The sequence below is a fragment of the Myxine glutinosa genome, chromosome 5, assembly GCF_964187855.1.
Source record: "Myxine glutinosa chromosome 5, kmMyxGlut1.1, whole genome shotgun sequence".
Taxonomy (NCBI): Eukaryota; Metazoa; Chordata; class Myxini; order Myxiniformes; family Myxinidae; genus Myxine; species Myxine glutinosa.
In genome coordinates, this window is record NC_136265.1 from 37,099,157 (window position 1) to 37,111,237 (window position 12,081).

A 12,081-nucleotide genomic window follows, 5' to 3' on the forward strand; every position below is an offset into this window, starting at 1 on the left:
TACTTCGCTTATTTTTCAAGATATTCTGCTCACAAGGTTCAGACATACATGGCGGCAGCCATCTTAGATTTTGACGTGGCGACCCAACTTCCAATAGCGTTCTTCCTTATGCCGAGATACACCCACACATCAGATTAGAAGTTGGTACTTCGCTTATTTTTCAAGATATTCCGCTCACAAGGTTCAGACATACATGGCGGTGGCCATCTTGGATTTTGACGTGGTGACCCAATTTTCAATAGCGTTCTTCCTTATGCCGAGATACACCCACACACCAGATTAGAAGTTGGTACTTCGCTTATTTTTCAAGATATTCCGCTCAGAAGGTTCAGACATACATTGCATCAGACATACATGGCGGCGGCCATCTTGGATTTTGACGTGGGTTGCACCCACACACCAAATTCGAATGCGGTCCTTCGCTTACGCACACACGCCCGCACGCACGGACGGACGGACGGACACACGGACGGAGGGGAAAACCATAGTCCCCCTTTCGCTCCGCGGTGCGACGGGGGACAAAAACACATCAAACTTACTCCTAACGGGCAGAGCAAATAGAAAATTAATTTGCGAAGAACTAAAAGTAAACTTCAGAAATCCCACCAAAGTAGCAAAATGTCTCCGCATCCATAGAGCAGCCACCCCCTCGCTCCCCGCAAAGGATAGCCACACTGGCATTAGATTTGTTGATATCAAACTTCTTGACTGAGCGCTCCTAACCTAGCCACCTTCATATGTTCCGTCCTCCAATATTGCATTTCATCCCACAAAGTTGCCATATTCCCAGGATGCACGACAAATTAGGTGGAGTTTGATTGGGGGTTGGGGTGAAAAAGGTGAGGCAAGTGTGGGAGGAGTGGAAGGCGGAGGAAAACGGGGTTGAGAGGAGATAGCAGGAAGAATGTGCCGCACGATCACTTTGGACTTTGATTACCCCACACAGGCGAAGCCAAAGGCGGGGTTAAGCAATTTGTTCTTGCCCATCTGTCCATATATCTTATCAGTTTGTGATTGAGGAACAACTTATTTAAATTGAATGATACATTTTGACCATGAATCGGAACATGAATTGGAAGACAAGTTTTCCGTTTTACCGTACTTTGGCTCTGAATTTGTCTCGACCCTACATGCGCATATTATTTTTACTCTGCTGCATGTCTGGCAGTCAAACAAAATTTAAAATCTTTCCAAACAGGAAACTTACTGTTTTAAAGGATGTTATAAAGGACACAAACAACAGTCATGAGGAGCTAATTTAATGTGTTAGATAAGGTGATGTAATAGACACTTGGTAAAACAGCTGTAAAATCCAGAATTAATTTATTTATACACCTTTAAACCCTCTTTAAATGGAATGACATCATTGAACACTGTAGAACACAAATTGGCTTCATAAGACTTCGTAAAACATCTTATATATTGATATATAGCATGAGAGGACGTGGCATGTGAGAGGATCGTGGTGAAGAAGAGGCCGTCGATATGGCTATCTACAATGCCAATTGATGCTGTGTTCTACGGTAATCAATAAAACCTCTTATCTCCTAAACTGCGACTCAATGCCCCCCAATGACGAAACTCCCCCCCCCCCTCTCTTCCCATGCCTCTTCCCCCCCAAGCCCTCTCCCTCCCACAGATCTCCCGTTGTCCCTGTTCTCTGCTGTTGTACTTGTGTGCTTCCCTCTCTCTCCCCATCTTGTCACCCGCTCCCTTTATTGTATGTTTTTTGTGTCCGTTTTTTTTTGTGATTGATGTTAGCTCTTATACGAGCCTCGATCTTGTACACAAAAAAAAGAAGTCATCTTATTACAGTGTATAAGGGTGGTGTATAAGACTGCTTCAGTAGCAATATTTAAAATAATTATTGTATTATAATTTAAGTATCTTCTTAAACACTGCACAGGGTATCATGTTCTATGAAGTCTCTAGTTGAATCTGTGCCATCTACAGCTCTCAATATTATTGGCATTTCCCTTAATTAGGCCAAAGACCAAGGCCTATTGCTCTCAAATCAGCATACAGAGCATATCTACAGCCCAGCTGCTGGAGAAACACAATACATATTACTGTACATGATGCATTACATAATAATAGTTTGCCCCATGTGTATTGTTTGGACAATGTGAATGTCCAATATCTCTTTTGCAGTGGCTGACTATCCCATTTGCAATGACCAACGTGGCAGTGGTGGACATCACAAAGACAGCACGTGAGAGGGTCTTCCAGCCCCCATGGCTGGGCAGCATTGCGGAGAAGGACATCACAATGTGGCTTGATAATTACCTGCTGTTGGTATGTTCATCACTGATGAAAAATGTAGGGGGTTACATACAGTCACGTGAAAAAGTAAGTACACCCCATGTAAAGTTTTGACTTTTTCAACATATTTCAACATACAGCTATTTGATCTTCATTTCAACAATATTGATAGGTTAAGGTGATATAATATAACAAATATCATGAAACATTTACATTTTGTAGTCCATTGTATAATTTAAATAAACATAAATGCAAATTTCGCATGTGGAAAAAGTAAGTACACCCTTTCATTTATCACTACTTCAAATACCTAAAATTAGAATCAGGTGCACCAGCTCAGGTGCAAATGATTAGAACATCGTTAGAGAGGATTTTGGAGGAACCTGTCTTATTTAAACCTCAGACATTTAGTTTGGTTTGCTCTTTGTTGTTGAAGTGTGTGGCGTCACCATGCCTAGATCAAAAGAGCTCCCTGAGGCCTTCAGAAAGAAGGTTACAGATGCCTACGAGTCTGGGAAGGGATTTAAAAAGATCTACAAACAATTTGAAATCAATCATTCGACTGTCCGGAAAATCATCTACAAGTGGAGAAGATTCCAAACAACTGCCAACTTGTTCAGGCCAGGCCGCCCCAGCAAGGTCAGCCCGAGAGCAGACGCAAGATGCTGAAAGAAGTCTCTAAGAACCCCAGAATGTCATCACAGGACCTACAGGTAGCTCTTGCACTGTTGATGTCAAAGTGCACGAGTCTACCATTAGAAAGAGGCTGCACAAATTTGATCTACATGGTAGGTGTGCCAGGAGGAAACCTTTGCTGTCCAGAAAGAACATCAGGGCAAGACTAAAGTTTGCCAATGAACACCTCGGCAAAGACCAGCACTTCTGGAACAATGTGCTCTGGACAGATGAGGAAAAGGTAGAGCTATTTGGCCACAGTACCAGAAGACATGTTTGGAGAAAACCAAAGACAGCATTTGACCACAAGAACCTGATACCAACTATAAAGCATGGTGGTGGAAATATTATGGTTTGGGGCAGCTTTGCTGCATCAGGGCCTGGGCAGCTCACCATCATGGAATCCACTATGAATTCTTCATTGTACCAGATGGTGCTTGAGGATAATGTGAGGCCATCTGTCGGAAAGTTGAAGCTCAACCGAAGGTGGACCTTGCAACATGACAATGACCCTAAACATACCAGTAAATCCACCAAGGAATTTTGTTTTTTTTTGGGATGCTGAATCGAGGCTCGTGAAAGAGCTAACATTTATTTCACAAACAAATCAACCCGACAAACAAAATATATAAAAAGAGGGAGCGGAAGACAAGATGGGGAGAGAAGGGGAAGCACACAAACACAACATTTGAGAGCAGGAAGATGTGTGGGAGGGAGAGGGCTTGGGGGGAGTAGGCATGGGAAGGGGGAGGGAGGTGGGAGAAGTATAAAACACAAGGACACCAAGGACTTCCAGGACAGAAGTTGGTATTTCAAAAAAGTGGATTTGGGGTGAAATTAGCGGGGGTAGAAAAGATCAAGGTTTTGGATGGCTGAAAAGAAATGAAATGAGAAAGAAATGAGAAAGAAATGAATGGCTGAAAAGAAAGAAATGGAGGGTTCTGGAATGGCCAAGTCAAAGCTCGGATCTAAATCCCATCGAGATGTTGTGGGTGGATTTGAAACGAGCTGTGCATGCAAGAAACCCCTCAAACATCGCACAGCTGAAAGAATTCTGCATGGAGGAGGGGGCAAAAATTTCTCCCAGTCGATGTCAGAGACTGGTAGACAGTTATAAGAAAAGCCTACTTGAGGTTGTTTCTGCCAAAGGGGGCAATACCACCTATTAGAGCCAAGGGTGTACTTACTTTTTCCACATGTGAAATTTGCATTTATGTTTATTTAAATTATACAATGGACTACAAAATGTAAATTTTTCATGATATTTGTTATATTATATCACCTTTATCTATCAATATTGTTGAAATGAAGATCAAATAGTTTTATGTTGAAATATGTTGAAAAAGTCAAAACTTTACATGGGGTGTACTTACTTTTTCACGTGACTGTATATCTCAGACGAAGAAGAATTAAAACTACCAAGGGCCTATTTGTTTAGGAAGCAGAGAAAATATAGATCAAGCAAAAGCATGTTAGAGGATATTGTGACATTTTGTTGATTTATATAAAGGAAAGACTTTTCCTTTTTTTTAAAGGGTGATTATGCGACAGTATTAGCAAAAGTGATGAGACAGTAAAGAAATGTGCACGGTTATTATATTAATTCAGTCATTCATTTCACATCCAATTGGCTTTAATAAAGAGTTGGCGTGAAATTCCTGTGTTAGACTTAATAAATGGGCCACTTAGGTTAATAAAATGCTAAAACAGGAACAAAATCTTAACTTCAAAACTTTAACAAAACTTTAACAAAAATTTAACAAAAATTTAACAAAAATTTAACAAAACTTTAACAAAAATTTAACAAAACTTTAACTTCGAAGTCTGATGAGTCAATCATTCATGCATTTGAAGCACGATGGCTGCTGGTTGGCATCATTAGTAGCGGCATGGCGATGCTGCTAATGCGGTGCCCCCAGATCATGGTAGGTGGCAAGAGCACACCAAGGCAGAAATAACATCCTTCACCACATGAACTACTCCAGTATTTATGTCCAGTATTTATCTTAGGTACTTATGGTTATGCCCTTTATCTACAGTACCTTCTCCAGTATTTCATGGTAAGTTAATTCAGACGACTATAGTATTTCACCCTACAAATACTTGAGTAAAAACACTGTAAAAATCCTTTCGTATTCTGATTACTGTACTTGATTGCTGGTGTAACATTACTCCAGTATACTCCAATATACTCCAATATACCCTCATTGCTGGTGTAACATTACTCCAGTATACTCCAATATACTCCAATATACCCTGATTGCTGGTTTAGCATTACTCCAGTCTACTCCAGTATACTCTGATTGCTGGTTTAGCATTTCTCCAGTATACTCTGATTGCTGGTGTAACATTACTCCAGTATACTCCAATATACTCCAATATACCCTCATTGCTGGTGTAACATTACTCCAGTATACTCCAATATACTCCAATATACCCTGATTGCTGGTTTAGCATTACTCCAGTCTACTCCAGTATACTCTGATTGCTGGTTTAGCATTTCTCCAGTATACTCTGATTGCTGGTGTAACATTACTCCAGTATACTCCAATATACTCCAATATACCCTCATTGCTGGTGTAACATTACTCCAGTATACTCCAATATACTCCAATATACCCTGATTGCTGGTTTAGCATTACTCCAGTATACTCCAATATACCCTGATTGCTGGTTTAGCATTTCTCCAGTATACTCTGATTGCTGGTGTAACATTACTCCAGTATACTCCAACATACGCTGATTGCTGGTTTAGCATTTCTCCAGTCTACTCCAGTATACTCTGATTGCTGGTGGAACATTAATCCCCAATGTACATGAACGTAAGCCTTGAATGCTGCGATCGTGCACTGATCCATCGGCTGAGAGAAGTTGTGTTTGTAGGACGAAATACAACTTCATATTTGATGTCTTTGTTTTTCTCTCTCTCTCTCTCTCTCTCTCTCTCTCTCTCTCTCTCTCTCTCTCTCTCTCTCTCTCTCTCTCTCTCTCTCTCTCTCTCTCTCTCTCTCTCTCTCTCTCTCTCTCTCTCTCTCTCTCTCTCTCTCTCTCGCGCGCCCCCTGCTGGCCGTTCGTGTGTTGGGTGCGGTGTCATGGCGTCTGTTCGTGTCTTGGCATTGTAGCTCCGTGCTCGTGGTTTGTATCTTTACCCTCCCCTTACCTTTTCTCACCTTTGTTCCGTCTTTTGTGTGTCACCCTTCCACGTTATCATACCCCCCCCCCCCCCTCTTGAGAGTGAGAAAGTGAGAGCGCACACGTGGTGAGACCGGTAAAGGTTCCCCCTTAGGGCGGTTCCCTCTTCGGGTTTTTTTCGCCTCGTGTTACAAATCATAATCCTTTTTCCGTTTCTTTTTTCGTAAATATTTTTATTTTTCGTTTGTTTACTGGAGCTTTTTGGCTTCATTAACCTTTATACATTTACCCTTTGTTTAAACGTGCAGACGATGGCGGATAGCTCTCGTTACACGTCTCTTGAAGCGCTAACCCGGAAGCATGGGTTAGTTTGCTCACCTCCGTCGGGAATCGATGTCGAGGCCATTATCCTTGCGGTCGGAGAGTTAATCGGTTTGGATAATGTAAAAGCGGCTTCTCGCATGAATAAACGCGTGGTAATCTTTGTTTCCACAGTGCCCATGGTTGCTCAAATAGTCGAGCACGGGCTTTTCTTTGCTCCCGACGTGTTTGTTCAGGTATGTCCACTCGACACGCCGGCAGTTCGGGTTTCTCTCTCTAACGCTCCTCCGTTCCTTAAGAACAAAGACCTGGTTACTGAACTAAACAAACTTGGTTCTGTCGTCTCTTCAGTTACTTTGGTTCCTGTACGAGGGAAAAATAACCGTTTAAAACACGTCATGTCCTTTCGTCGTTTTGTTTATATGATTTTACCGCGTGGTGTAACCTCTTTAAATGCGGTATTGCCTTTCAAGGTCGAAGGTCACACTTATCGGGTCTTTGTCTCCACAGAGTCTCTAGTTTGTTTTGAGTGTGGTCAATATGGTCATTTAAAAGACTCGTGCCCGAAAAAGTCCGCAGATAGAGCCACTAGCCTGAATGGTGATGAACAGCAGGGCTCTACTGAGATCGTTGTCGATGAGGTAAACAGTATGGGTGGTGCTGATGCAAACCCCATTGTAGACAAACAGAGAACCAGGAAAAGAACCCTCCCACCTTCTAGCGACCTCAACGAGCCTGATACTAAGGTCTTGGCCTGTCCTCCAACCTTCGCTCAAGTGGTTAGTGAAGGTTATGGTGGAGCGCGACCTCCTCCTCAGCAGTTTCCTCCAGTTGAGGAAATTGCTCAACCTCCCCCGCCTTCAGAATACTCTGAGGGTAATGTGATAAATGCTGAAAATGTATGTGTTGGCCAGACAGCACCTGAGTCTCTCCAGTGTTCTGAGGGTAAACCTCCATGTGAGGTTGAGCCTCCATGTGTGTCCCCTGATGAAGCTTGTGTTGATTGTGCCACCCCTCCCTCTGTGGGGAGTGGTGAGTGTGTTGGAACTAGTGATCTGTCTGTGGAATCCTCCATTGAGGCAGCTGAGCCTTGTCAAGCTCATGGTCAGCAGGGCGATAGTGCTGAAGTCTCAGATTTTCACGTCGATGAGCCTGTTGCCTCAGCAATGGACTCTCAATGCAATGATTGTGACTCTGATGGGGGTTCTTCCGTTGCCTCACTGAGTGATGGTGAGGCCGACTTCTCATCGGAGCATGTCTCTGGAGGCTCCGTCCCTCCTGCTGAAATCGTGGATTTCCTACAAAAAACTTACCGTAAAAAGCGCGTGAAAATCTGCGATTTCTTCGTTGATACTCACGCCTTCATTAGTGGGGCTCAGGAAGTTGTACAACAATCTGCGGCCCTTCATATTTCTGATCAATCACTGAAAAGACTGAAGAGGTACCTTGTCACAGCAAGGAAAGAATTAAACCTGTAATGGCTGTGTTGCTGCCTATGTTTCTATGAACATAGCAAGCTTGAACATTAATGGTGGGCGCAGTCAGCTGCGTCGGTCCCAAACTGTGCAATTAGCCAGGAGGGAAAAGATTGATGTACTTTTATTGCAAGAAACCCGTGCCACTGCAGACTGCATGGCTGATTGGCAGCAACAGCTGATTGGCACTTGGTTTTTTAGTAATACAGATTCTGTGAGTGCGGGTATTGCTTTTTTTGTCAGTTCACGTTTGTCTGTCTCCCCCCCCATCTTTAAGGAAATCGTACCAGGCTATCTAGCCTCTGTAGAGCTTGAATACAATCAGCAACGATTTATGTTTGTTAACGTCTATGCTCCAAGTGATAGCACAGATAGAGGAACTTTTTTTAATCAGTCCTTTAATTTCCTGAGACACCTCTCTTCTGATACGTTGTTGTGCTTAGGGGGTGATTTTAACTGTACTTTAAACCCAACTTTAGATAGGAACAGTGCAGAGCCACATCCAGCTTCAAGTAGGCCTCTTTCCAGTATAACTTCGCGGCATGACCTCAACGATGTATGGCGGCAACAACACCCAAACCTGCAGCAATTTAGCTGGTGTCGGGTTTTACTAAATCATCTTTCGGCTAGCTCGTCTTGATAAATTTTATATTCCTAACTCTGCTGTCAACCTTGTGACATATACGGCTATTGTCCCTTCAGGCTTCTCTGATCATTCTTTGGTAAAACTGTGCTTTTCCTTTCCTCGCTTCAAACGCCGCACTCTGTATTGGTCTCTTAACACCTCACTTCTGAGCGATCCTTTCTTTAAATCATCCTTTGTGGTTTTTTGGGACAAGGTTGTGGATTTCCAACATCGTTTCCTAAATCTCTGTCAGTGGTGGGACTATGCTAAAGCGCAGATCCGTGTTTTCTGTCAGCAATACAAAACCAATTGCTCTCAAAGTAAACAATTATGTATTGATGCCTTGAAACAAGAAATTCTACGATTGCAGGAAGGTGCTGAGGTCCTCAGTGATGAAAGACGGTGTCAACTCCTCTTTGAAAAACAAACTCTGCTTAAGGAATTAATTCAAGAAAATGGTATTGGTGCCTTAGTCAGGCTGAGAGTTAATAGTTTACTGTCATCAGACACATGTTGTAAAGATTTCTTTAAGTTTGAGAAGACGACGAAGGCGAGCCAGCAAATGCTTAGTCTTCGGGCTAGTGATGGGCATATTCTTAGTGATAATACGGAGATTGTTCACTTTGTTCGGTCTTATTTTGAGAATGTGTTTTCCTTTAAGCCCAATGATGTGCCTGCAATGCAGAATATTACGACCAATTTACCGCAGATAGATGAGCATCAACGGCATGTCTTGGATGAGAACATTACTCTCGGTGAACTTAAAACTGCGCTCGATGGCCTTGCTGATCATAAGGCTCCTGGTTTTGATGGGCTACCAGCTGAATTTTATAAAACCTTTTGGGACATGCTTGGTCCTGCTTTGCACTCAGTGTTTTTATACAGTCTGCGTGAGGGATTGTTACCCCTTAGTTGTCGGCGTGCAGTTGTTTGCCTTATCCCTAAGAAAAACGACCTGCAATTGATACAGAACTGGCGTCCAATCTCTCTTCTCTGCACAGATTACAAGATTTTTGCCAAAACGCTAGCTAACCGTGTAAAGACTGTTCTAAGCACAGTTATACATCAGGATCAATCGTACTGTGTTATGCACAGATCTATGCACGATAACATTTTTTTGGTACGAGACCTGTGGGATGTGTGTGCATTTCAACAACAACATACCGGTCTCTTTTTTATTGACCAAGAAAAGGCTTTTGACTCTGTTAATCATGAGTATTTGTTTCACATTTTAAAGCAATTTGGTTTTGGGGCATCCTTTATTTCATATGTATCCTTATTGTATAATCACATTTTTAGCTTGATCAAAATCAATGATGGTCTCTGTTCACCTTTGCGGATTGGGAGGGGAATTCGGCAAGGCTGTCCCTTATCTGGAATATTGTACTCTCTTTGCATTGAGCCCCTTTTGATTCGTTTACGATCTTCTCTTATGGGATTTTCAGTGACTCCCTCAGAAAATCCCGTTATCATTTCGGCCTATGCTGATGATGTATGTGTTGCTGTTCGCAGCAGTAATGACATTGCTCTGCTATTTGAGTGCCTACGGGTTTACTCTCAAGCATGTACAACGCAAATTAATTGGTCGAAATGTAAAGCAGTTTGGGTCGGCGGTACGCCACCTTCTGCCCTTCCAATTCTCCCTATGAATTTGACATGGGAAAAAGAAGGTGTGAAATACCTCGGTGTTTACCTTGGAACCCCAGGCTTTGTCAAAAGGAATTGGGATGGTTTGCTCCACAAAATCAGCAACAAATTAAACAGATGGAGAGGAATTTTGTCGACCTTGTCTTTCCGAGGTCGTGCACTGGTCATTAACAACCTGGTGGCCCCTCTCTTATGGCATAAAATGATTGCCTTGCAGCCACCTGCAACGTTGGTGTCGTCAATCCAAAAATGTTTACTTGACTTCTTTTGGGATGGCAAACACTGGCTAAAGCCAGAGACTATTTGCCTCCCACTGGCAGAAGGTGGTCATGGGCTTGTGGACATTCTTTGTCGGGTGATGGCCTTCCGAGTCTCCACAGCTCGTCGTTTTATATTTCTGGAGGCCTTGCCCTGGAAATCGACTGCAAACTGTATACTAAAACAAGCCGGCATGCTTGGGTACAATTGTGAACTCTTCTTCATGGAGCTGCAACATGTCGATGCTTCGCTGCTCCCTGACTTTTACCAAGATGTCTTGAACGTCTGGCGGTCCATTTCAATAACTCGCCAAATGGAGACATACAACAGTGAAAGGTTCCTCCGGGAACCCCTTTTCTACAATGCCCTCTTTCCTGCTATTCCTCGCTCACGTGCCTTTGTGCAACGTTTTGTGAGTGCTGGCGTGAAAACGACTCGGGACCTTCGTGACTGTAACAGGAACAGTTGGTTCTCCGCAGGACATCTTCAAGTAAGAACTGGCATCAGATCTTTGAGGAGCGTAGCCAAGGTCCTACAGGAAATCCTGTGTGTTTTTAGGCACCTGGGCCTGAGCTCAACCGCCAACAATGGTGACCACCGTACACCACCACAGATCTGTGCTAGCTCTAGCCTGCCAGCTGATAGCACCACAACATCTATCTTGCTATCCTCATCGCCACTTTCCAGCAAGGATAAAAAGAGACTGTATCGTTTGTGTATCTCAGTTCGGTTTCCCTCGTTACAGCCTCTTTCTTTTGGGGCTCGATGGAAAGAGAAACTGCCTTCTGGGTCTCCCTCCCATCCGCAATGGTCTGCAATGTATGTTTCACCGATTGTTAAAAGGACTGGTGATATTGCTTGGAGACTCGCCCATATGGTGTTGCCCTCCAATGTTTTATTACATCGTTTTAATGAGGATAATTCAGTGGAATGCCCCTTTTGTATGATTTCTGAAGACCTTTTCCATGCTTACGTAGATTGTGCAAGACTCTTTCCCTTCTTTGGTTTTTTATCAACTTTTTTTAATCGTATGAACTTTTCTTTTTCTACACGTGTTTTTATCTTTGGAACACCACTTAGTTATAAAAAACGCTCTGAGACTGCTCTTGCTAATTTCTTAATTTCTATTGGAAAATTAGCAATCTACAAAACAAGAAAAGCAAAGCTCCTGGCAAATGCTGATATTTTATGTGATGTGGTAATTGTGTTTAAGGCTCTAGTCATGGCAAGGTTACGCATGGAATTTTCTTTTTTCCAAATGAAAGATGATTTACAAACCTTTGTGGAAAAATGGTGTGCAAAGGGTGGGTTTTGTAAACTTGATCATGGTTTGTTAAGTTTTTTATTTTAGTGTTTGGTGTTTTTATTGTTGTTGTTTGGCTGCACATGTTTTGAATTGTGGTGACTTTATTATTTGCATGACTTGTATGGGTTTCTTACCTTTATAATAAAAGAGCTTCAAAAGTCAAAAGTCTCTCTCTCTCTCTCTCTTTTTCTCTTTCTCTTTCTCTTTCTCTTTCTCTTTCTCTTTCTCTTTCTCTCTCTCTCTGTCGCCACCTATCGGCTGTCGGTGCGCTGTCATGGCGTCTGTTCGTGTCTTGGCATTGTAGCTCCGTGCTCGTGGTTTGTATCTTTACCCTCCCCTTACCTTTTCTCACCTTTGTTCCGTCTTTTGTGTGTCACCCT

General features: G+C 42.7%; 1 protein-coding gene across 2 annotated transcripts in view; it reads left to right on the forward strand.

The window, feature by feature from the left end:
* SLC5A7 (solute carrier family 5 member 7) overlaps positions 1–12,081 on the forward strand; it is a 160,128-nt gene that overhangs the window by 119,599 nt on the left and 28,448 nt on the right. For both annotated transcript variants that reach the window (XM_078777912.1, XM_068117341.2), the window contains one exon: positions 2,152–2,295. In XM_078777912.1, coding sequence (XP_078634038.1) covers positions 2,152–2,295 — 144 coding nt within the window. The remainder of the gene's footprint in view (positions 1–2,151; positions 2,296–12,081) is intronic.